The sequence below is a fragment of the Ictalurus furcatus genome, chromosome 5, assembly GCF_023375685.1.
Source record: "Ictalurus furcatus strain D&B chromosome 5, Billie_1.0, whole genome shotgun sequence".
NCBI lineage: Eukaryota > Metazoa > Chordata > Actinopteri > Siluriformes > Ictaluridae > Ictalurus > Ictalurus furcatus.
The window spans coordinates 4831239-4857963 of NC_071259.1; the positions used below are offsets into that span (position 1 = coordinate 4831239).

A 26725-nucleotide genomic window follows, 5' to 3' on the forward strand; every position below is an offset into this window, starting at 1 on the left:
TTTGTGTCCGCCGTCGTCTATTTGCACGTATAGCATGACAAATAATTAACTGCACTTGAAGCTTTCGTAAAATTAAAAACGAAACACTGTATACGGTACCATAACGAAGACGAACTGTATGTCGATACGTGAAATTCTGGAGGGAACGTCGGACAGTGTGGCGTGGGGACGTAATGGCGTGTGCCGTTAATCGATCTACGTTCTATAACATGTAAAACGGGAACATGAAAGGTAAACATGAAAGTATTCTAAAAGCAACTCATGTAAACATCTTAATCAGAATATTGTCTTATTCAGAATAAGGTCAATAATTAGATTACTGCTGTCCATGCAAATGTAGTCATAGCTTGAGGTGGGAATACACCAGTCTTGACAAACCATGCCTTTCTGAACCTTGCTTTGTGCACAGTAGTTCCAGTAAGAGGAGATCTTAATGCTACAGGTAAGTTTGTGGCAAACAGTCACTCAAATTTGTTAAATGTATTAATTCTTATCAAAGGCCATGGTAGTATTCAGTCAGAAGTGTTTGGGGTTTTTTTCCTTCTTTTTTTTCTTCAGTATCCCTAGTTTTATTGATCTAAATGCCTAAGTAATCATATCATTACTTACATTACTACATTAAATGACCTGTAGTTTGAGACCTGCACCTGTGACTGAACTGAAGCAGAGGGACGTCTAGAAGTTTCTCTCTGTGCCGCACGCGCCTCCTTTAAAACGGTTTACAGGTAACCGGCTCAGCCCGGGATAATCCCTAACCCAGAGCTCATAGCGGTGAATTTCTACACCGAGCACGGGGAAACTATTTACACCAAACCGTATATTTAAAAATTATAACAATAATAATTTATTATTAATGGCGTCATGTTTTTATAGGACTTTACCTTCAGAGGTTGACCATGTCACCTGTACAGGTAGCTAACGGTAAAGTCACCTCAGGTAAAGTACTTCGGCGGAAACACTGTGGAAAGATTATCCGTTAGCGGTTTTATTTCATTTTATTTTATTGATATGAAGTAGACGAACGGATTTTATTTTTTTTTTTGTGTATGAGTCGTGAAAAAGAAGAGGATAAAAGAGGGCCAGGTTGCTCAGCTAACAGGTGAAAGAGAAAATATTTGTCGTGATTGAAGTGAGGAAATGGACGTGGTGCCCAAAGGTGAGGAAACGAATTGTGTGTGTGTGTGTGTGTGTGTGTGTGTGTGTTTTACTGTGAGGACTAATATCACCAAAATGACAGGAAGATATGACTAGTGGGTTTTCTAAAAGCAGCAGCACAAAAAACAACATTTTTTGGATCCTGGTTAAGGTTAGGGTTAGGGCCTGGTGCAGACAGACTATTATAATTTAGCTACAAGACAAAGTAAGTACTTCAAAAGTATTGTGTGTGTGTGTTCCACAAAGTAGACTTACGCAGATGAGGAAGAAAAGGACAAAACTGAAATAAAGTGTGTTAGTAAGGTGTTGGGCCACAAGCCACTAACTGTTCACACTAACTGTTCCTCAGTGGTGGAATGCACTTCCAATCTCAATCCGGACCACAGAATCTCTCACCATCTTCAAAAAACAGCTAAAGACCCACCTCTTCCATGAATACCTAACCAACTCATAATAATAATTTTAAAAAAATAAAATAAAATAAATTGCACTTACACCTCTACTCTGCACTTTGTGTCTTCTGGAATTCAATTAATGGATCTTGTATGGTAGCACTACTTGTATTGCTCTCTGCTTGATATATCGCTCTGCTTGTATCTTTCTCATTTGTAAGTCGCTTTGGATAAAAGCGTCTGCTAAGTGAATAAATGTAAATGTAAGCCACCAAAACAGCTACAGGTCTCCTTGCCATAGACAAGTCTATGGAACTTTACTGGAGCGATGACCCCCATTCTTCCAAAAGTGTTTTGGTGATGGTGTTTGTGGAGAGTGCTGTATAAGACGCCGCATGTAAATCTCCCAATTCACTTCAATTCAATTATTTTTAATTTGTATAGTGTTTTTAACAATTTCCCCAACCCATTGAAGACCTTGGAGCATTTGTGATATAAACATAAGTTTGTGCTCGTGCATCACTGTCGTGCTTTCGTGCTCTGTTTTGTAAAGTTCGCCGGTTGCAATCTTCTACACTGCATTTAATATAAAATGCTCCCATGCCTTCTCCCGTGCTGTCTCTTGACGATTACGCCTCCGTCTGATGGTGATTGAGGTCATGTTGGGTATAAAAGTTAACGTTGACGTAAACAGTAAACTGGAGAAATTGATTATCTTTGACTCTGGGTATTCTGCTAAAGCTTGTGGCGTCACATTACATGTGTTTGACATCATGTGCCATCGACTGGGAAACAGCTTATACTTCCGGTTAATGTTCCATTTAAGATGATTATACCCTTCTAAAATTCATACACTAGATGGTAGTGTGCATAATGTAAGTGTATAGTATGTCATTTGGGACACAACTTTGGCCTGTACTCTCCGATGCATGTTTTCGGAACAGAAGTATCGCAATGAGTAAATGTACCCCGTGCCGTACGCAGTCCAACAGACCAACTGGACGGCTTGCCATCATTAATGGAGCAATAAATTCTGAATTATACCAGTGAATTCTAAAGGAAATTCATGAACTGAATCTCAAAAGAAAATGGGTCATGCAGCAAGACAATGACTCTAAGCACACAAGTCGTTCTACCAAAGACCGGTTAAAGAAGAATAAAGTTAATGTTTTGGAATTGCCAAGTCAACGTCCTGACCTTAATCCAATAGAAATGTTGTGGAAAGGCCCGAAGCAAGTAATTCATGTGAGGAAACCCACCAACATCCCAGAGTTGAAGTTGTTCTGTACTGAGGAACGGGCTGAAATTCCTCTAAGCCGATGCTCAGGACTGATCAACTTGTGTGAAACTCTGGTGATGTTTTATGCAGAAGTATAGAACATTCTGGCTGATCACAATTATCTGCTGCTTACTTATATTAAGTGTACCATTTAAATGCTGAATATAAACAAAATATAAATAAAAGTTTTTTTTCCACAGATGGGGCTGCAGGGGGGCCCGCGGGGGAGCTCCAGAGGTCAGACACCCTCAACTCCACATGTTCGGCTGGCGCACGCAGGAGGGCCGGCGGAGCCAAGAAGCAGATGCAAGCCAACAAGTCCAAACTCCGAGCACCAAGAGCTCTGTGCTGCCTTACGCTCAGCAATCCCATCCGCATGGCCGCCCTAGCCCTTGTGGAGTGGAAATATCCTTCGTTGGCTGTGTGTGTATGTGTGCAAGAAGCATTTGCAGACCAAATAAGCTTAATCCCTCAAAAATGCCACAGACATCTGTGGCCAGGAGTCAAGAGAGTAAAATTAGCCTTGCTCTCTGTGTGGTAGGGATGGCATACTTTCTCTTCCCTGTCAGTCACAGTGACACTAGCCAATCATGGGTGTGTGTGAGCTCATGTATGTGGAAGAAGGTAGATAGCACTTTACCCTGAGTGTGTTACTCTGCGCTGTCATGCAGAATGAACAGCTGTTCGAAAAGATGTGGAACTTGGTTTTACATGTCTCAGAGTTGCCCCACGCTCCCTACTTAGTAGTTTTGGTGAGATAGGGAAGAGTTAGTTGATGCGTGGGAATTGACAAGATAAAATTTGGTAGAACATTGGGGAAGTTTTTAAAATAAATATAAATATCTAACTTAAAAATAAATAAATAAATATCTAATAGAATGTGCGGATATTGTGAAGGACAACTAATTCCTGTACAAACACCAGTGTCTGTAACTACATGGTCCTTAACCTCTGTTCTTTAAGCCCTTTGATATATTCATCTTGCTAGCCATCATTGCTAACTGTGTAGCCCTTGGTGTGTCACGACCTTTTCCCGAAGACGATTCCAATGCCACCAATCACAATCTGGTAAGTCTGTGCTGACTGATCTTACTTATTCTTAATATTGATCAATAACATGCACGAAAGAGCAGTTTATCCCAAATCTTTCACCTTTACCAGTTCAAGGCAGTTGGCAACCTTTTAGGGCTGACACACTATCAGGTTTTAATCTCATAAAGTACAACCCCAATTCCGAAAAAGTTGGGACAGTATGTAAAACCGCTAATGAAAACAAAGAGGAGTGATTTGTAAGTGTACTTTGACTTGTATTTAAACTAGAAACATAAAGACAAGGTATTTGATGTTTTACCTAATCAACTGCATAGTTTTTTGAAGATAAAGGTTTATTTTGAAATTGATGCATGCAGTACGTTCCAAAAAAGTCAGGAGTACTTTGGTAAACCTTTGTCAGCCAACACCATTCGCCGCTGCATCCACAGATGCAAGTTAAGGCTTTACTAGGCAAGGCAGAAGCCATACATCAACACTATCCGATTTCTCTGGGCTCGGTCTTATCTGAGATGGACAGTAGTGCAGTGCGTGTTTTGTGGTCCGACAAGTCAACTATTTGGACAAAACAGCCGTCATGTTCTCCGGGCCAAAGAGGAAAAGCTGTTATCAGCATCAGGTCCAAAAGCCAGCATCTGCCATGGTATGGGGGTGTGTCAGTGCCCATGGCATGGGTAACTTGCACATTTGTGAGAGCACCATTAATGCAGAAAGATATGTACAAATTTTGGAGCAACATATGCCGCCATCCAGAGCAGGACAACACCAAGCACATTCTGCCCAGATTACTAGTATGTCCTGCCTGCAGTCCTGACCTGTCTCCAATTGAGAACGTGTGGCACATTATGAAGCGCAAAATAAGGCAACGAAGGCCCCGTACAGCGCAGCTGAAGAAATGCATAATGTATGAATGGGGGAAAATTCCACTTGCTAAACTTAACCTTCTGATGTCTTCAGCACCTAAACGCTTAATAAGTGTTATTAAAAGAAAAGGTGATGTTACACAGTGGTAAACAGTCGACTGTCCCAACTTTTTTGGAGTGTGTTGCAGTCATCAGATTTGAAATGAGTGTATAGTTTAAAAATTAAAAAGTGTTAATAATGTGTTTTCAATATAGTACAGGGTGAATCAAATGTTCAAATGAGTCTTTTCATGTTTTTTTGCATTTTCCATACTGTCCCAGTAATTGGGGCTGTATATTGATGATTATTACTCTGTCCTCTATCCCTCGCCCTTCACTTGCTCTACTATATATCACAAACCCTGAGCTCGTTCCCTTCTTGCCCTGTTGACCCAGTCACTAGCTGTTAAGACGCATGGGGTGGGGTGGGGTTTGCCTTATTCAAATCAGAAAGCTCTAAATATTACAAACCCTGCCTTTAAATGAGACAAACTAAACAGATCTTCATTTCCATTTATTTCCTTACTATACTTGACTGATTCAGTATTGTTTTCTAATCCAGCCTTCTTTCTCACCTCATCCATTCAATTCTTTTTCTCAGGAAAAAGTAGAATACATCTTTCTAGTTATTTTCACCATTGAAACCTTCACAAAGATCCTGGCCTATGGTCTGGTCATGCACCCCAGTGCCTACATCCGCAGCGGCTGGAACCTGCTGGATTTCATCATTGTCATTGTTGGGTTTGTGCAGTTTTCCCAGGCAACCCTTCGTCTGGTTTTCATTTATATTGCTTTCCAATTCTGCTGTGTGTATCATGCATTTGTGTTAAGCAAACAGGTAAATAACAAACAGGTAAATAACAACGAAGGGCAAATGGGTTATCTGAGTGTCTGTGTGTGTCTGTGTGTGTGTTTGTGTGTGAGCGCAGGCTGTTTAGCGTTGTAGCAGAGATGGGGGAACCCAAACACGGAGATGCCCATCATGCATCCGGTAAACCAGGAGGCCTGGATGTCAAAGCTCTCAGAGCTTTCAGAGTACTCCGACCTCTGCGCTTGGTCTCTGGCGTGCCCAGTAAGTGTTTGTGTGTGTGTGTGTGTTGTTGTGTTGTTTTTTATGCATGTGTATGTATGTATGCAAAACTGTATTTAGTAATTATAAAGGTTTGTAATTATTGTGTGTGTGCAGGTCTGCAGATTGTGCTGAACTCCATCATGAAGGCTATGGTTCCTCTGTTTCATATTGGTCTGCTGGTCATGTTTGTCATAATCATTTATGCCATTATTGGCCTGGAGCTCTTCATTGGCAAAATGCACAAGACATGCTACTTTGTCAGGACAGGTGAACAACACATGCAATGCAAAACATTCCAGATGTTAAGACCATTTGTGTTTACTGTATGCACCAAATGTATTTTATTGTGTCAGTCAGTCAACATGATGCAAACATGTTAACAACATAGAATAGATTTTTTAAATATACAGTGGACATCTGTGATCAGAGTGGTGCATCTGTATCTGCATTTTCATATGTACCTTCATATAATATAGATGTACCTGTATCCTTGTGTTTTAATCACTCTAATCAAGTTTGAAAATGTTATCACTACGTGTGCTTTCTGTAGTTGCTAGGCTGGACATCAAACACAAATAAAAAAAAATTAATGACATATCTGCATGTGTTGCTGTGCCCTCACAGAACTTTACGTGGAGGATGATCCCACACCGTGTGCATTTGCCGGTAATGGCCGTTTCTGTGTGGGTAACAATACTGAGTGTAGGGGTTCCTGGGAAGGCCCTAACGGCGGCATCACAAACTTCGACAACATCTTTTTCGCCATGCTTACTGTTTTCCAGTGCATTACTATGGAGGGATGGACTGATGTTTTGTACTGGGTATTTACCATCCATTTTATATGTCTCATTCTCTCATTTCTCCTCCTCTCTCTGTCTCTGTCTCTGACTAGGATTAGAAGTTATACTGAGCATCTCAGATTTTCCTATACCTTTATTGGCGGATATCTAATATACCTAAAAATACCAATATCCACATATAATAGATTCATACACAGAATATATACAATAGATTAGCATATTGCAGCCATTATTAATAGGATAGTAAAGACAAGAACCCAACCTCAAGGTACAGAAAAATCGAACCATTTTAAAAAAAAAAAAAAAAAAAAAAAAAAAGGAAATTACATTTAACCCACTTTTCACACTCTCCATTGTTTCCTTGTGATCTCTCCAGATGAATGATGCGATTGGTTTTGAGCTGCCCTGGATTTATTTTGTGTCCCTAGTCATCTTTGGCTCCTTCTTTGTTCTAAATCTTGTTTTGGGTGTTTTGAGCGGGTAAGAGCCTTCAAGAGCTGTTCTTTGGTGTTCGGTTCAATAAATCGGTCTACCCAAACTGTATTTCATTGAATTTAGAGATTTGCTTTGGATGTAGAGTAAACTGTTTGGATATGTATGTGTGTTTGTTTGCGAATATGCACTCAGTGAGTTCTCTAAGGAAAGAGAGAAGGCCGTGTGTCGTGGTGAGCTTCAAAAGGCTCAGGAGAAACAGCAGATGGAAGAGGATATGGTGGGCTACATGGACTGGCTTATTGAGGCTGAGGATATGGATGAAGATGGCAATAAGCGTGAGGCACCAACGTCACACACACACACACACACACACACACACACACACACACACACACACACACATTAAGCCTAGCTTTACTCTATTTTCTTTTGATATAAGGTGCTGTGGTGGCAAAGAAAAAGATGATGAAGAAATATGGCTGGTATAAACACAGTGAAGATGGAGGTATTCTGAACGCTTATCCTTTTCAACCTTTAATGCTGAAAAATAATAGTATAATAGTAAGAACTTCCACATGATTCTTTGTGTCTACTTTGAACGGGTACATTGGTTACAATCTTTTTACAGAATCAGATTCCGACTCAGAGTTCGAGGCTTTCCTAGACGATGATAATGGCTGCTGTGCTTCTATACAGTAATGTTAAAGAATCCTATTTTTATATTATACACATTGGTTAATTGTTCCTGTTACTGATCAACTATAGTACATCTGATCAAACCGTTTCTCATTCTTACAACTCAGGGCCAAACTGCTGACTATAAGCTTTTGGTAAGTCAAACAAAATGTCTTTCAGTTATATTTCATCTATTTCATCTTGGTGCAGTGTCTGATGTTTGATCTTAGAACCTCGAACAGTTTGCTTATTCGCTTTTGCTAATAAATGTAAAGTAAACCAGGGACAAGTGACTGAACATTCTAATATCCCTGTTATACATGGGAATTACAGCTTAATGCCTACAGCAGCAAATGAAGACCGAAGAAAATTTCAAGATTGAAAGGAGAGATATGTTCTAATCATAGAAGTACTTTTAGGAATATATGAGCACTATGTCATGTTAAACGTTTATAGATACTTGGTCAAGTTATTTCTGGATGGATGTTAGTGGGTTTTTTTGTTTTAATTATTAAAAAGACATAATAAAGATCTTAATAACGTGTAAATATTATAACTAAAGACTGTAAAGTAGACAATACAATTACTACTGTAAAGTAGACAGTAATATAAAATGTATTGTATAATATATATATATATATATATATATATATATATATATATATATATATATATAATCATTTTTTAAAAAACTTTTATTTGGTTATTCTGTCTATCTACAAGACTGTTTTACTTCCTCTGGTTTTCTGTGCAGTGAGCAGCTCTACCATTTGAACTTAGTCCTAAGGAAGAACTGCCGCGTGGCAGTGAAGTCCACTAACTTCTACTGGCTGGTGTTGCTGCTGGTCTTCCTCAACACAACGGCGAGTGCTTCAGAGCATTACGGCCAGCCCAAGTGGCTCACCGATATACAAGGTGTGTGCAGACACACACCAACTTCCAATATTAATTTCTGAATAAACCTTTCTGCACCATGTGGACTGTTATGTTCTGCTTTATGTATTTGTATTGTCCTGACTTGTGCAGTTCAGCACATTACTGTCCACACCCTGTGGATTTAAATTGATCACAGTATCGATTACTTTTATTAGAGTAGATTATTTGAGGCTGTTTTTTTCAAACTGATTGTTTCCGCTTTCTGTCTCAGAACGAGCCAACAAGATCCTGCTGGCCCTGTTCACCCTGGAGATGCTGATGAAGATGTACAGCTTCGGCTTCCAGGTCTACTTCATAGCGCTCTTTAATCGGTTTGACTGCTTTGTGGTGTGTGGTGGGATACTCGAGACAGTACTCGTGGAGATGGACGTTATCCCCCCTATTGGTATATCTGTGCTGCGCTGTGTCCGTCTCCTCCGCATCTTCAAAGTTACCCGGTGAGTTAGCTGTCTTTTTTTTACGTAACACGAATGCCGTTTGTGCCCAGAACGTGTGGCGGTTTTAAAGGCACAGTGTTTCAGCCCAAAATGCGTCCATTGTTAATCAAATGGAAGGTACTGTGTGTATATTGCTTTGCATGACAAGTGTAGTTAGTGTATAGTGTAGTTTCTATATGTTCAACATATTTTTTCCTTTGTTCTCTTCCTTTCTCAGTCACTGGGCTGCTCTATCAGATCTCGTCAGCTCTCTGCTGAACTCGATGAAAGCCATTTGTTCCCTGCTGCTGCTGCTTTTCCTCTTCCTCATCATCTTTGCCCTGCTGGGCATGCAGCTGTTTGGTGGCAAGTTCAACTTTGATGAGACCCAGATGAAGAGAAGCACATTCGACACCTTTCCCTCTGCTTTGCTCACTTGTTTCCAGGTAACCGCCTCTGTTGCTAGGTTGTCGTCTCTATATGAATTCATATTTTTTCATATATTCATATTTTTTAAACAGTAATTATCCATGATTTAGTGTAATAGCCATGAATGTAGTACATGAGTTTAGAATTTTGTGAAGTGATTTTTGAATCAGTTTTTGAATCAAAAAGGCACCCAATGAGAAACTGTCTCATGACAGATTCTTACTGGAGAGGACTGGAACTCCGTTATGTATGATGGCATCATGGCATACGGAGGCCCCATTTTCCCCAACATGATCGTTTGTATCTACTTCGTCATTCTTTTTGTCTGTGGTAACTGTATCCTTTCACCTGTCTTCTTTACTCAGTTCTATAACACATATACTGTCACTCTTTTTTTAAGTTCCTGTTATTAAAGTGTGCTTATATTGCTTTTAATTGTTTCATTTTCTTTCTTTGGACTTTTTTTTTTCTTCTGAGAATTATGTGTTAAAGGTTATTCCATAAAATGTATGTTCCATAAAATTGCTACAGAAAATAGTAATTGATAAATTACTCATGCAATTGGACAAAAACGGATTCTATCTCTCTAGTTTTTAAATTCTACCCTTAACATCCACTTGTGCCCAGACATCCTGTTGAATGTCTTCTTGGCTATTGCTGTGGATAACTTAGCAGGAAATGGCAAAAAGAAAAAAGAGTACGTGCCTTACCAAATCTAGAAAAAATCTGTGTAGTACTTTGCAAATGTCGTAGGCACATGCAAAAAAAAATGCTGTAGCGCAAAGATGCCTTCAGAAATATTTTTTTACAAAATACTATAAAGAGCAATAAACAGTAATAAATGAAACTAAGTCAATATTTGGTGTGATGACCCTTTGTTTAAAAAAAAAATAAAAATAGTAGTCTCAGGTAGAATTAGTGCAGTTTTATAAGGAAAGGAGCTGTATGTTTTATTGAGCATCTTACAGAACCAGCCACGGTTCTTCTGGACACTTTGACTGTCTCACTCACTTCTTATTTTTGCAGCAAAACCCTGCAGCCTTCATTGTGCTTTTGTCTGAAAAGTGTCTCTTATGTAATATGCTGCTTTCTTTACTGACATACAAACATTTTTCTTTTAACATTTAATTTTGTGCTGGAAAACTAATGTTTGGGAATCTAAAATGTGTTTGTACTGACTCGGTCATGTAGAAGTCGTAAAATAAACATCTATAACAAAGTTTGTGCTAAATAAAATAGGGTGCCTGAAACTTTTGCACAGTACTGTATATAAATTTCTCTTCAGGCCACTTGAAGAAGTACTTTTATTCTGCAGACATTATTCACTTAGCATTTTGAACTTTAACAAGTCGATGTGTTTTAAAGAGAAAAACCAGAAGAGGAAGAGTGGGAAGATGATGAAGACAGGGATGATGATGAAGCTGGAGTAAGTCTTCTCATTTTTCGCTAACTCAGTCTTACTCTGTCCTTTTACTTTGTCTATTTTTCACTTCTCTTTGCTTGTATCTTTTTTTTCCCTCCAGAATGATGCGGATGACTGGGAGGAGAGTGAAGAGCTGAGAGCAATTGAGGGCCTTGAGGGTAAATAATATCCTCTTGTGTTACATAAAATAGCTGTAAAATACAGCTGTCCATATAAAGAACCATAATTGAAAGGAGAATTGAATCAAACACATTTTATAAAGTGCAGTATGCTGTAAGTTAATGACACATTTTTGTGTGGCAGAACAATAATTTAGGATTTTGTGTTCTTTAGGTGCTGTGCCGATGAAAGTGGAAAGTTTTCAGCCCAAAGAGAAAATTGTCCCCATACCTGATGGGAGCTCCTTCTTCATTCTAGGCAAGAAAAACTGGTGAGTCATCTAAGCTTAATGTACAGTAAATATACAGTATATCATATAGCAAATAATGGGTACTCAGGCAGAGAGCCTCTTTGCAGTCCTTGAGCAAGGCCCATTAAAACATCTCAGTTTTATGCCTGTATTGTATCCTGTCTCAATACTATTTTTTTTTTTTAAATAAATTTTTAATGAATTAATGTAAAAGATGATCATTCTGTCAGTCGAAGCATCTTTTTCATCACTAACCTTCTTTTCCTGATTTTCTGTCTGTCCAGCCTCAGAGTTGCTTGTCACAACCTCATCTACAATCCTTACTTTACCAACTTCATCCTCCTCTTCATCATCCTTAGTAGTTTCTCACTGGCTGCTGAGGACCCAATCAAAACTCATTCGGTTCGGAACATTGTAAGTTAGCCGGTTTGTAAAGAGATAGATAGATAGATAGATAGACGGATCGATCGACCGATCGATCCCCATGAGGAGCATTCGGTACTATTTCAAATGATAGAAATCTTAAATTGATTGTTTGGTATTCAATCAGTACTGTTTGCATCTTGCATTAGATCGGTATAGTCCGATTTTCCTTATTGTGCTTGAATGTGTGTATTTAAGACACCGTGATCTTCACAAAAACACTAATACATACAATTTACTTTACCTCCCTTTACTCCTAGATGCTCGGCTATGCTGATTATGTCTTCACCACTGTCTTCACCATCGAGATTATACTGAAGGTAAACCTGCTCAAGTAATCGATATCCATCATTTTGTTTGAGCCTGAAAAACTGTCTATACAGCATTGTCAGTGTATTAACGGCCATTTTTGTTTTGTACATAGATGACCGTGTATGGTGCGTTCCTTCATCAAGGCTCCTTCTGCAGAAATGCTTTCAATCTCTTGGACCTGCTGGTCGTCAGCGTGTCTTTAACGTCCTTCTTCCTGCAGTAAGTGCGACACATTGATCCTCCACCTAGACACCAATTTACTTATAGACTAATTCAGCATTAACAGCTATTCATTCATCCGTTATCAATTTATAAATCCGTTGATCCATTTGTCGTTTCATCCATTAACCGTTTTAATAAATGTCCATTCAGCCTTGCATTCCGACTCTTGGTATCACTTTTTTTTTTCTTACTTCAGGTCGAGTGCCATCTCTGTTGTAAAGATTCTGCGAGTACTGCGAGTGCTCAGACCTCTCCGAGCCATCAACCGAGCAAAGGGACTCAAGGTATACCCACGGCTTGACTGACCACGTAGTCCTGTGTATTCTTCAACATGTTCATCCTTATGTACAGTGATACTTCTGTTAATTATCTAGACATTTCATGCTTATTCGGATAAAGTAAAAGTGATGTGATTTCTCAATGTGATTTCTGATTGCCTGAGTATTTGTGTCTCCAGAGCGTGATCCAGTGTGTGTTTGTGGCCATCCGCACCATAGGCAACATCCTCATTGTCACTACCCTCCTGCAGTTCATGTTTGCCTGCATTGGAGTGCAGCTCTTCAAGGTAACTCTACTCATGCTAAAGAACACTTTCACAAAACCTTGAACGCACTTTCGGGTCTCACATGGCTGCTGTATGCTCTCGCAGGGACGTTTTTATAGATGCACTGATGAGGCCAAACACACCCCAGAGGAATGCAAGTGCGCATCTGTGTTCTTCTTAACTCACATATTTCAGTCTGATAGTGCACCTCTGTAGTCTGTTTACTGATGAATATTTGTGCGTTTTATCCAGAGGCACGTTTGTGGTGTATAAGGAAGGCGATATGAATCATCCAATGGTGAGGGAGAGGTTCTGGGTGAACAGCGATTTTAACTTTGATAACGTGCTGATGGGCATGCTGGCTCTTTTCACCGTCTCTACATTTGAAGGCTGGCCACAGTGAGTTCATAAACCGTTTATTAATAATATATGCTCAACCTTCTAACCGTGTGATCACTTCTGGCAATAATAAAAAAAAGAACCGTGAGACAGTTACATTTAGGATGGCAAACTATTTATTAAAGTATACATTTTTATATTAAAATATATTGCGTAATATATTTATTTTGCAATATACAAATTAATAATGCTTTTTATATTCAAGAATAAATTGATCATAGTGATAAGCAATTTCATATATTTTATAAATATTATGGGTAAATATGTTGACAATATTATATGTGTGTTACAGTTACATCATTGAATACTGCAATGCATCATGAATGCCTATCATTATAGATTATTTTAATTTAATCACATATACAGACCTTTGACAAAACTAGGGCTTTATGCTGCTGACAAAAGGAGCATAAAAAGTAGCATAAAGCACATGCATTATTTGATGTACACTATATGGCCAAAAGTTTGTGGACAAGTGAACATTTCACTTATATGTGTTTTTTGAACACCCCATTACAGATTTAGATTCCCCTCGCTTTGATCACAGGAGTATTGTCATGCTAGAACATGTTTGGGTATCTTAGTTCCATTGAAGGGAAATTGTAATGCTACAGCATATGAAGACATTCTATACAATTCTCTGCTTCCAACTTTTTTTGAGGAAGAGGAAGAACCACATATGGGTGTGATGGTCAGGTGTCCACAAACTTTTAGTCATATAGTGTATTTATATCTTCTTGCAATTTATTGTTTCCGATGATATATTTACTTAATAATATATTTCTAGTATATGTTTGGTCAACAAACCGATGAAAAATACAGTAGTTGTCTAATATCATCAATATTGTAAATTGAATGTAATAAATTCCAGGATTTTATATAAAGCCATCGATGCTAACGCTGAGAACAGAGGCCCCATCTACAACTGCCGTGTGGAGATCTCAATCTTTTTCGTCATCTACATCATCATCATCGCCTTCTTCATGATGAACATCTTCGTGGGCTTCGTCATCATCACGTTCCGCGAACAAGGAGAGGTCGAGTTCAAAAACTGCGAGTTGAACAAAAATCAAGTCAGTATGAATAAAAACTAACGCCTATGAATAAAAACTAAAGTCTTTAACATAAAATCATTTTAAAATACATATTAGAGTATTTTTTTCTTAAAAACTGTTCATGCTTAAGTGTATAGTTTGACCAAACATGTCCTCTAGATGCATGTACCCGTATAATTTCTGTGCTCAGAGTCTTACTTCACTTTTTTCTCTCATCAGAGGCAGTGTGTATATTATGCTCTGAAAGCCCAACCTATAAAGATCTACATACCTAAAAACCCATCGCAGTTAAAGTTCTGGAGGATCATCAACTCCTCTCAGTTTGAATATATCATGTTTGTTCTCATTCTGCTCAATACACTTACGCTGGCTGTACAGGTGTGTATCTCACACACATTATCTTGTGCACAACATTATTTTAGCGGTATCTCATTCTCAGGCTTGGAGGGTAACGAAATACATGTAATGGCGTTACTTAATCAGGATACAAAAAACTGGTAAGTGTAATCCGTTACAGTTACGTCAAAAAAAAACAGTCATCAGATTTCAGGTACATTTTGTAATAATAAAAAAAAGAATAAAAAAAAATAGGGAATACTATCAGGATTACAATATTTTTCATTTAAAACCAAAGAAATGAATCTTTTGACATAACACAATATAGACAGCTGCTTGATTATAGTTCTGGTTCCTTCTTGCCAGTCGTGACTCACTTGAGCAACCTCCTGATGTATGCGCAAATAAATTTTGCGCAAAGCTAATTTGGTAGAAATTAACACAAATTGTTCTTTGAAATGCTTTTCGTTAGGGTGACCATACGTCCTCTTTTTCCCGGACATGTCCTCTTTGTCGGACCTTAAAAAAAGCATCTAAATTTGAGAAAGTGTCTGGCATTTGACTTTAGTTTCATTATGATGTGCTTATGGTCTAATACTGCATCATGTGTGCGCATACTTGCATTGCTTTAACCCCTGTCTGTAATTCCCGCCTTCTCGCACACCAACTGGTCGATTATAAAAGGCAGCAACTATTGTCCAAATTTCTGTGTCTCTCAACCATTAGCCTACTCTCAGAGAACCTGCTGTTGTTGCTTAATAATAGCAGCAAATGACAGCTGTCCTGAGTCGAAACAATGCGGTCATGTTTAATTCATTTTATGGTAAATAGTCTGCACTTATATAGCATTTTTTTAAACGTAGCGGTTCTACAAAGCACTTTACACTGTGTCTCATTCACCCATTCTCTCTCTCTCACACACACACACACACACACACACACACACACACACAATGGTAGCAGAGCTGCCATGTACTTGCCATCAGGAGCAACTTGGGGTTCAGTGTCTTGCCCAAGGAGTCATGTGGACCGGGAATTGAATCGCCAATCCTACGATTAGTGGACAACCCGCTCAACCACCTGAGCCACAGCCGCCCCAATGTTATTACATCACTCCGTGTTACATGCCCATTCAAATGTGTAAATGATGGCAGAAGGTACACTCATGGCATCTAATATTTTATTTTATACCATGGACATTCAAAAGAATGTAGGAAAAAATGTAAAACATGGGCAGAGTGAAACCAATTTTATTTATATATATTTATGTAATGCTCATAGTGTGTCTTTTTCAGTGTATTAAAGTCTGCATTCAGACCCCCCTCCCGCCTTCCCAAAATAAAAAAAAAATAGTCCTCTTTTTTGGAAAACGAGAATATGGTCACTCTAGCTTTTGTGATGTAATGTCACCTGCATCAGGGACAGTGATCTTTTATTTATTTATTTGTTTGTTTGTTTTATTAAAATAAATGCAAACATTGAACATGTTTTTTAAGCGCTAAAATAAGCTCTAAATAAAAGTATTTTAGATCATATTGCTTTTCTCTTGACTTTATTTACATATATGACCTTGAAGTAATCCATTTTTTATGAAGTAATTTGTAACTGTAACGGAATACATTTTTAACGTAACCCTCCCAACCCTTCTCATTCTTGTATGTATCAGGTGTAAATAGATGATCCATCATATACACTAATACACATTTAAAAAAAAATAATAAAAAAATGTTGCTCCGTTTCTTCTCTGAAGAACTCAATGAGGTCTAATTACAGTTCCATGTAAACCATTTACATTTTTTGTGCCATCAGCACTATGAGCAGTCGAAGCGCTTCAACTCGGTCATGGACATCCTGAACATGATCTTCACCACACTCTTCACTATTGAGATGATCATCAAACTTCTCGCTCTGCGACCATACGTAAGATGCATTTGACTCTTTTGCACAGTTTGAAACACCCGTTTTAATGAGGACCCGATGCTTATTTTGCAGTGTTCCATTTTTATACACTCTTTCTTACTCTTTCTCTCCACAGCACTATTTTATAGATGCCTGGAATTCTTTTGACGCCTTGATAGTGGTGGGAAGTTTGGTCGACATCATGATTGCGGAGTTTAGTGTGAGTATTTCTTTTTTATCATGAACAAAATGGCTTGCATATCATGCATATCACAGCATTTGATATTAATATAAACATTCATTCCCAGAATAGAAAAGAGTCCTCTTTTACCTTTTCATTACACACAAGTACACACAATGTGTGTTCTGTTTGTCTCACACTTTTTTCCATCTCTCTTTTTTGCATTATATTTCTGGAACCTTCTTATGCTCTCACAGGGTGGTGGAGGCCATGGAGAGGTATGTCGAGTGACAAACTGCTGTGTGAACCATCAGCATGTTCTAGTTATAGCTTCTTAACCTGTGTTATTTTTTTATCATAAGCAAAGTTGTATTAAATATCATTTAATATCATACCATATCATTTTTTAAATATTGTGTTACCACATAACATCAAAGGAGGTTGCAATGTGTAATAACATATAACACAACAGATAACATAGCACATATATAACATATACGTTTGTACTTTTAAGTGACTTATTCATGACCTATAAAACTCTTAATAAAAATCTTTCATAGGGGAAGGGGGATGGGGAAAATGCCAAGGTGTCTATTACTTTCTTTCGGCTCTTCCGAGTCATGCGATTGGTCAAGCTGCTCAGCAAAGGGGAGGGCATTCGTACGCTTCTCTGGACTTTCGTGAAATCCTTACAGGCTTTGCCATATGTCGGCCTGCTCATCGCTATGATCTTTTTCATTTATGGTGTGATCGGGATGCAGGTAGACTTATCTATATCATCTCTTCATTTCCTTCATGTGTCCTGCTCAGAGGCCCCCTGATGTGTTTCCATACCTTGAACATTTCTTCTCCTCTGCCTTATTGATAGACATTTGGGAAGATTGCTATAGATGACGACACAGAGATCAATCGCAACAACAACTTCCAGACCTTTTTCATGGCAGTGCTCCTGCTCTTCAGGTGCGAGCACCACACAGTTTTGTTGTTGTTGTTGTTGTTGTTATTTTATTATTATTTTTTTTTAATCTGCTGCATAAAAAGTTAAGTGACTTAATTTTCTGGAATTGGTTAAACGTTTTACCATAATGACTGACAAATGGGCTGTTTTTTTTTTTGTTTTTTTTTTAACTTAAGATGTGCAACAGGAGAGCAATGGCAGGAGATTATGCTGGCAGCGCTGCCAGGACGAAGGTGTGACCCCGAGTCAGATTATGAGCCAGGGGAGGAGTACAGCTGTGGCAGCAATCTGTCCTACCTCTATTTCATCAGCTTCTTTGCTCTCTGTGCTTTCCTGGTAATAAAGAAAGCGATATAACAATACTGACAGGGTGAGAGCGAGAGAGCAAGTGGGAGGAGCCAAATTCCAGGATCACTTGTATTGTTCTTGTATTTTTACCTTTTTTTTCAGATCATTAACTTGTTCATTGCTGTCATCATGGACAACTTTGAGTACCTGACCAGGGACTGGACTGTGCTGGGCACTCACCATCTGGATGAGTTCAAGAGAGTGTGGTCAGATTATGATCCTGAAGCCACGTAAGAGTAATCTTTTTATCATAGTCCATGTTAAAAAAAACAGTTTACTATCCTTTGAAAATAAATACATACAAAAGTGAAGTTTAGTTTTAAGATATAGGTCAAATATTTGCATAAACTTTTTTGCAAAGGGGAAGACTCAAGCACTTAGAGGTTGTGAACATGCTGCGTCGAATTCAGCCTCCTCTTGGTTTTGGCAAACTCTGTCCTCATCGGGTGGCCTGTAGGGTAAGCGACCCTACATAAATACAGTATCAAAATACCATATAGTATATTGCAAAAAGCTACAGTTTTATTACAAATGTAACTGATATTAAAAAGAGACAGTTTAAGTACAGAAGACAGTCCACTGTCACAAATTTGTCTTGATATACATTACTGAAGAAACCTGGGTGTACGCTAGCATTATGGTCGTCTCAGAGACCGAGCAAGCAGCTGACACACTCAGTCAGTCAACAGTATTTAACTCCCAGTGGCGCACACATGGAGCTCCACTTAACTCAGCAATCCAATTAGACTCTTTCTCTCTCTTTCTCTTTCTCTCTCTCTCTCTCTCTCTCTCTCTCTCTCTCTATCTGTCTCTTAATTCTTGCAGAGGCTGGTCACTATGAACGTGCCTCTTCATCCTGATGGTACTGTGTCCTTCAACGCAACCCTGTTTGCTCTTGTCAGATCTTCACTCAAGATTAAAACTGAAGGTTGGCATGCACAGCACAAATGGCACAAATGATAGTAATTGATAGATACTCTACAAGACCTCATTTAAGACAAATGGTTTTAATACCCATGAGTAAGAACAAAGCACAAATGAAAAACAAACACAAAAGGACTCAATCAATGCGGAATAACTTTGCCATTAATAATTAAGCCGCTTAATTGAATTCTTGATTTGTTTAAATCACTGGTTATCCCCAGGGCCGATCGACAAGGAGAATGAAGAATTGAGAGCCATTATTAAAAAGATCTGGAAGCGCACCAAGCCTAAACTCCTTGATGAGGTTATACCACCCCCTGCAGGTACTAAACTACATTATACACTAGGATGCCAGTTCAATATCTCTGCCACATTTTAAAGCCTCTGGAGTCTGGATTTGAGTGGTTTAAGTGATGCTACAAAAAAGACATAACATGTGTTTAACATTTGGTCTTAGCCTGTGTTAATCTGTGTTATATAATTTTCTTTAGGAGAGGAGGTGACTGCAGGAAAGTTCTATGCAAGTTTCCTCATCCAGGATTACTTCAAGAAGTACCGTAAGAGGAAGGAAAAAGAGAAAAAGAAGAAGGGCAAGGATAAGTCAGCTTCCCTTCAGGTACACAATTAGCCTATATCTATTAGACCTTGTATGTTGTTGGATGGACTAAGGCTAGTTGACTGTTTTGACAGACTCTAATTCCCTGAGATCCTAGTGGTGGATATTGTGGCGAGCAAATTGAATGAAACTTGCTTATATATTAGTACATTATGCTTCCAGTCCTTACAACTTGAGACTGAATTGCACTAACTAATTAACAAATTATCACACTATCACAGGTTGCTTAAGGTTTGATGGTTTTTATGTAGTGATTTCAAGCTGCATTTACCACTAAATGTCAGCCTCTAACACCGCTGTGTTTTCTTAGGCTGGGCTGAGAACCCTGCAGGATTTGGCGCCTGAAATGAGGCTGGCTATGGAAATGGAGGACGGCCAGGAAGAGGTGTTCGAAGGGGACATGATAGAAGTGGAGGAGTTCTTCAGGGTAAGTTGCAATTCATCATTTTTACAGCATCTCTTTTGTTCTTAGCAACTGATGCTTCATTGATCCAGGTCATCTGTTTTGAATTTAATAGCGATATTAGTATATACTTTTATAAAGCCCAAAGTTTATCTACATGTCTGAAGATCCTGGTAGCAGGTGCACGTGCACGGTTGGGAGTGACGACAACAGATGGAAGGAATGAGACAGGGACTCAATTTAGATTCAAACCATTTTGACCTGAAAGTAAGAAGGTAAAGTAAACATGTTTAAAAAAAAAAAAAGACTGGTTTTGGTAAATATAAAGCATCATGAATAAAAACTTATTTCTTCTAAATACTTTCAGATAAAATGGTCTGAACAGAATTTTTAATGTTCATTTAATTCAAACACATAAAGACTCATTTTCAGATAAACTATCGCACGAAGTGTTTCACAATGTCTATTCCATATATATATATAAAATAAATATATCATTAAAATCCCAATAATATCAACCTGAGAAGAGGCTCTCTATCTCCTTCCACTGCTACAGAGTGACAGTGTCTTCAGTGATGCTCATCTGTCTCCAACCATGTCCACCCCTGCGGGCACTTCATTGCCCCTGCAGTTAGAAGAGGTTAGCGTGAACATCGAACCCCCTCCACATGATGATACTCTGAGGCTAGAAGAGGCGCTGGAGGACTCTTGGCCGGCCTCGGCTCTCTCTGATAACGAGGTGGTGCTTGATCAGCCTCACAGGCTGACTCCTCTGCCCAGAAGGTGGGCCACCAGTCACTCGAAACTCGGCTCATTGTGGGCTCTAAATTCCAGCTCAAGGCAAGCACAGTATTTATGCATTGAAAGAATAAGGAATGCAGATGCATTCAGATTAGAGACTAGTGTTCACAATTAGACGCCGCTGAGCCATCCCGTTATGCTTCTTTTGCTTGCAAGTAAAGAAAATTGTCCAAAATTGTTATGTTGCTAATAATTGCTAATTAATAAAAATAGAGAAACTACTGGGGAAAACATCAAAGTAACTATTCCTTAGTGGTTTATTCCTTATCAGTGACATAAGATTTTGGGTGATGGATTTCTTTAAAGCTGTGATTTTCGCCTGAGAGCTATAATGATATAATGTATAGCGGTTTTGGCATGCAAAAATCCATATTGTTTTTGTATTTCATTTACCTGGTAGTGTACAGCATGTTAAGGATTAAACACTGTCTGTCTCTCAGCGGCAACATCGCATTACAGCTTTAAGATATTTTAAAGCAAATCCTGCTGCTCACCTTAATAATGCACAAAAATGATGTTATATATTAAAGTAATAAAATCTAATTATTTGCTATATTCAGTATAGCACCACTAAATTCATACAGGATGCCACATAACTACTGTTTCTATATCCTGTCATTTAAAACAGACACAGAGTAACTGAAGGTGCAGAAAATCATGCATTTTCCACTTAATATTCAAGAGGGTGTACATGTACCACTGCTTTGCTTTGCTATTGGCACTCAGCAAGGAAATGAGCAAACTGCTACTTCTGATCACTCCACTACTTTTAAAGAAAACCAATCTGGCGGACTAGAATGAAAGGAAGTTGAAATAGTTCATATAGGGTTTTGTCCCACGAGGCTACATGTTGGAGAGGATCCATTGTACATCAATAATACTGTAGAATAATTATGTAGATTTTGGTAGAATTGTAGAGGTAGCACACAACATTTCACAAAACAGGACTTTTTGGACAAAAGCATAAAGCTTCTGAGGCTTTAGGCGGTATAACCAGGTCTTGTCTTGGGTTTACCGCTTTGTAAATTATTCCCTATATCTACCTACCAGCAAAGTAAACAACTCAAATGTCTTGATTGGTCATGTCTTGCTGAGAAGCCTTATTAGTTAAAACCCTCCTCTTGTTTTTGAAGCCGAATTAGGTCTAATTAATTTTAGACTTTAAACATTAAACATTCCACATCTTAAAACATACTGGAAAACTGATGGGAAATACCCCCATGGCTTTTTTTTTTTTAAGCATGATTAACTGAAGGAGATAATCCTCTAATTTCCAAATAAATATTTTATTTCTTTTTTTATGTCTTAAGTGTCCATCTAACATCTGACTTTTAGACCACCCAGCACCCAGGAGTTACCACCTCCTCCTCCAGATGAAACAGTGCAGAGTGCAGAAGGTGAAGGACAAGACGTAGGGACAGGAGGAGTAACAAGTGCTACAGAACAGAGTCAAGTCGGCGAGGAAGACACTCGGAGCACAGTGTCACATGACAGGTGGGGAGAGCTGTCAGTCAGTCAGAGAGTGATGAGTGAACTTTTACAGGAGGGGTAGTGATACAGAAAGAGGATGTGACAAATATACTGAGAGGGTTCCAGTATGCATGCACCCATTATGAGCCTCCATTTGAACGATCAAGTAAGTTACTGTTTAGAGTGCCGTTTAAAGGCGATAAAGAGATTCTTACCAGCACGTAATGAATAGAACCCACTCACAGGAGAGACGGAAAAATTAGATGCAGAAATAGATTTTTCACTCGTCTCTAGGGATTCAGGCTTTTTTTTCTTGAAATAGCTGCCCTTTAAAGAATGATGAATAACTTTTTTATGTAATTTTTGCACAGATGTGCAGCTATGTAGGCTGTGACCTTAAAGCATACTGCTTTATGGCTCATCTTATAAAAGTGTTGCTGTGTTCTCAGCTGTACTGAAGTAGTGGGAGAAGTGCTCTTACCAGGGTGCGCCTGAACACAGTTAGCCACTTTCAGAAGAAGTTTCTCTCTGTTAGTCAAGTGTTTGAAATCAGATTCCTAGGTTTATCTACTGAGTGTGTTGAAGCTGAGATATTTTTATCTATGTATTTCTGTTATTAATGTTGCTATGGAAATCTCTGTAGACAACTGTGTATAATCTTTGCCATAAACAGACAGCAGCATCTAGAAGCTCCTTCCTCAACAGAGACAGTACCTCCTCCAGTCTCCAGTGGCAATAATGCAGCCGTGGCATCATTACAGCCAGACAACGTTAACAGTAATGATTACAAAGTTGCTGCAAATGGCTATAATGGGAAACCTTACTCTACTAGTAGCTACAATGGGAACGCTTACCATTCAAATGGCTGCAATGGCAATGTTTCAGCTACAAATGTCTACAATGGCAATGGTTTGCCAACAAATGGCTACAATGGCAACATTTTGCCTAAAAATGGCTACAATGGAAGCACATACCCAGTAAATGGCTACAATGGTAATGGTTACCACAGCAACGGTTACCAGAGCAACGGTTACTCCAGCAACGGTTACAGTGCCAGTGGATACAGTAGCAACGGATATGGTGACAACAAACAAAACAGTAAAGGATATGCAATTCAAAAACGCGTCCTTCCTCCCACTCCTTCAGGTGACAAAGCTCTTTATTTGGTCGTATGTTGGATTTTTATTACAAACACTAACTGTATATAAACACCCATATACAGCTATTTTACATTACGTTCTCATTCCTCCCTCTGTTTTTACTGCGTTAGGACGCAGGCCAAATTTCACAATCCAGTGTTTGAGGAGACAAGACAGCATTGATGACATCCCCATCCCCGGTACTTATCACCAGAACTCGCCTCCCTGCAGAGCACGAGAGCAGGTAACGTTTCAGTTTCTTTCTTTTCATTCTTACATCTTAGCTTCTGTTGCCAAGGACACGAGATGCGAGAACATGGAAATCAGTGACAAACATTTCTGCCAGTTAACATATCATTGCTCACTGATGCTTTACTTTATAGGGACAACACTTATTGTCAACTTGTTGCCCAATTGTAAATCGCCCATCACTAGGCATAACATATTTGCCTATACACAAGAAGATGTTACTGCACACTGAATTAACATTAATCAAAACAATACAGCACAAGTACATTGCAGGATATGGGCATTGTTTATGGGAAATCAAGCACTTTTATCCAAGGTTTTTCTTTTTTCATCTATTTAAAAAAAATTAAATTATGATTATTATGAGTAATTTTTATTATATAATTTGTTGGATCACCTGCTTATGTCATCTGCTGCAATAAAAAAGACATCTGTGTAGCAAGCACCTGCGTCTCCTCGCTCTTCTTAACACCTTCTCTCTCCTTAAATCCTTTGACTACGCTACGTTTATGAGTGCACTACATTAATGTGTTACGTTGTGCTCCTGATTCAACACTGAATAGTAAACCGAAAGCCATTTCAGATCTTAGCGTTAATATATTGTAACATATGAATTAACGTTAAAACCAAAACCCTTTACAGACACAAAACAATTATGACTCTCGGCGCAGCAGCATGTCCTCAGCAGCCTCGTCGTCTTCGTGGGCGAACACTCAGGCGCGGCCGGGCCGTCTGCTCTATGCTCCCCTCGTCCTGGTGGACGAAGCAGGTGGAACTCGGACCGTTTGGAATGACACTAATGGCGGCACCAGCCTGCCAGGTACAGCCCGTCCTGGGTGGCCCGCAAACCAGGGTGTCTCTCTGTCCCAGCAGCAGCAGGCGTATGCTACTCTGAGGGTACCGTCCCAGCAAGGCCCAGGCTACGTGGAGAAAGGAAGTGCAGACAGCCTCGTAGAGTCGGTCAGTACAGCTGCACTGGAAGCTCATGTAGTGCTTTACCTCACTTTTACCTCTACTGCAATTAGTTTTTGTTATTTACTGTATTACGCTTTTCACTGAACTATAAAAATATTGCTGTTTCACATTTGTAATGTTGACTTCTAACATTGACATTATTTCCTTAGATCCTAATATCCGAAGGCTTGGGCCTCTACGCCAAAGATCCGAAATTCGTAGACTTTACTAAGCGAGAGATTGCTGACGCATGCAACATGAGCCTGGATGAGATGGAGACTGCCGCGGCTGACTTGCTGAGTCGAGGTACGCCCGGGCAGCCAATCAGTCGCTTGGAGGAGGATCTGTCTGACGAAATTAACTGTGTGATTTCTTACTGAGGGTTCTCAATGAAAGAGGAGAATATTAGAAAGATACATACAAAGAAAGCAGTTTGGGGCAAGAATGGGTCAACTGCAAGGTGGCAGACTTTCTCTGTGCTACTCTTACAGGTTCACAATAATGTACTGACCTGTGCTTTTCCAACATATTGATGATTATATGATTTTATCATCTCTGCTTAGATGTGAGAAGGAAAGCCTTTGACTGATTTTCAACTATGAATGCACAAGTGCACAGTATTACATAAATAATGATTTACCTGACAATATGGCACAATATAATCTAACATATGTTAGAAAACATAGCTTATACACTGGCCAATACCGGATCTGCTGACAATATGCTTAGCAAAGGTTCTGCTATTACAGCTCTTTGTAATCCTGATGACCCATCAGTATTTACCTTTATTCTGCTTATATTCTATGTTACAAGGATTTGTGTCTATTCTATTAGGAATGAATGCCCAGGAAAGTAGTATTAGCCTTTTATTGAAACGATAAATAGTAATAGATATATTAATAGTTTAAATAGTAATAGATTAAAATGTCTCATTCTTTATAAATGTCTCTTTTATTTGCCAGTATAAGTTATAGTTTTTGTTATTAGCTCTGTTATTATGCTGAAACACCAGAGTTTTATCTGTGTAATAAATTATTCTACTCTTTTAAACTTCCTTTTCCATCTATTGTACACTGTTTTTCTCCACAATCAATCCACAAAAACTTTTTTTTATGTTTAGTCTAGGATATATGGTGGTTATTATACACGTGTAAGTACATTGTGAGTTTACACATATATAGTTCAGGGGCTCCTGTGAAGACTGATGGCATTATAAAGTCATTCTATACCTGGTTGCCTCTGCCAGAAGGTTCAGGCATGGCCATCAGTCATTTAATAATTATGACTGCAAGTATATATCCTAATCAACAGAGAAACTGTTTCAGTGTTTTGCAATGATTATCTCATCCTCTGGATTTGAATTATAATTTAAAAAATCTGTAGTCTGAATCAAAGATGGCAGTTCACATATATTCCGCATCAAATGCTGTGTATGGAGGAGCATCCAAGATTCTCTACAACTGTCTGTCTCCAACCGTGCTAGGAATACATTAAGAGGCTCAGTGCTGTCATTCTCTCCAATAACGCTGAAACTGATGTTTTTCATGAACATGCATTCTAAAGAAAAGCTTCATGATTTTTGGATGCATTGTTTTAACACAAACATACTGTATACTATATACCATACGTTCATTTGATACGGCTTTGCTTATTTTCACCACAGGTGCCAATAATTCTGAAATGCATATACATATTGTATGTGTAATGTGTGTTGAAAGATACATTAGTCATTACATAATTCGTATTTCCATCAGCATTTCATTATTCATTCCCTCCAGGATTTTGCAATCCCATAAATGAATGCAAAATCAAGGAAATCCTGCAATGTTCGGAAGAGCTTGCAGTTTTTTGCAGTTTTGGGCCAAGACGCGTCATCACAACGCACATCCGAAGAAAGACCTCTTCGATTCACGGGTGTCAAACAGGAATACAGCTAGAAGGTTTCATTTCCCAACAAACATCACTGTGAATCACTGTGCAAAACAATTCCGTGTGATTGTGATTTCGCCGATTCAAGTCGTTTTCCGCAAAAAAGCACAAAATTCTCCGGAAATTGTGTTACAAAACGCAGCAAAATCAAGCATTTTCTTGTAGTAACGATGCATTCTCTTGCTTTTCT

General features: G+C 38.8%; 1 protein-coding gene across 1 annotated transcript; it reads left to right on the plus strand.

Annotated features, from left to right (window-relative positions):
* The first annotated feature begins 1137 nt into the window (after nucleotides 1-1137).
* cacna1fa (calcium channel, voltage-dependent, L type, alpha 1F subunit a) lies at nucleotides 1138-25655 on the plus strand. Its single transcript, XM_053624306.1, has 48 exons — nucleotides 1138-1156; nucleotides 2970-3247; nucleotides 3790-3894; nucleotides 5380-5519; nucleotides 5708-5850; nucleotides 5965-6117; nucleotides 6475-6671; nucleotides 7027-7130; nucleotides 7278-7420; nucleotides 7525-7590; nucleotides 7714-7780; nucleotides 7889-7915; nucleotides 8515-8705; nucleotides 8908-9133; nucleotides 9303-9558; nucleotides 9757-9877; nucleotides 10169-10238; nucleotides 10907-10967; nucleotides 11065-11122; nucleotides 11298-11394; nucleotides 11658-11787; nucleotides 12057-12116; nucleotides 12221-12327; nucleotides 12527-12614; nucleotides 12788-12895; nucleotides 12980-13032; nucleotides 13127-13273; nucleotides 14145-14346; nucleotides 14548-14706; nucleotides 16474-16584; nucleotides 16700-16783; nucleotides 17002-17022; nucleotides 17305-17505; nucleotides 17613-17704; nucleotides 17879-18038; nucleotides 18153-18280; nucleotides 18412-18508; nucleotides 18876-18978; nucleotides 19196-19297; nucleotides 19466-19590; nucleotides 19901-20017; nucleotides 20550-20897; nucleotides 21477-21487; nucleotides 22130-22288; nucleotides 22938-23410; nucleotides 23535-23647; nucleotides 24295-24612; nucleotides 24777-25655. The coding sequence occupies exons 1-48, from the start codon at nucleotides 1138-1140 to the stop codon at nucleotides 24984-24986; spliced, it is 6549 nt and encodes a 2182-aa protein (XP_053480281.1). The 3' UTR covers nucleotides 24987-25655.
* Nucleotides 25656-26725: the final 1070 nt, after the last annotated feature.

Coding starts and splice junctions, on each gene's coding strand:
- cacna1fa (XM_053624306.1), top strand. Junction 12,615..12,787: donor ACCGAGCAAAGGGACTCAAG/GTATACCCACGG, acceptor TTGTGTCTCCAG/AGCGTGATCCAGTGTGTGTT. Junction 19,298..19,465: donor GGTTATACCACCCCCTGCAG/GTACTAAACTAC, acceptor AATTTTCTTTAG/GAGAGGAGGTGACTGCAGGA.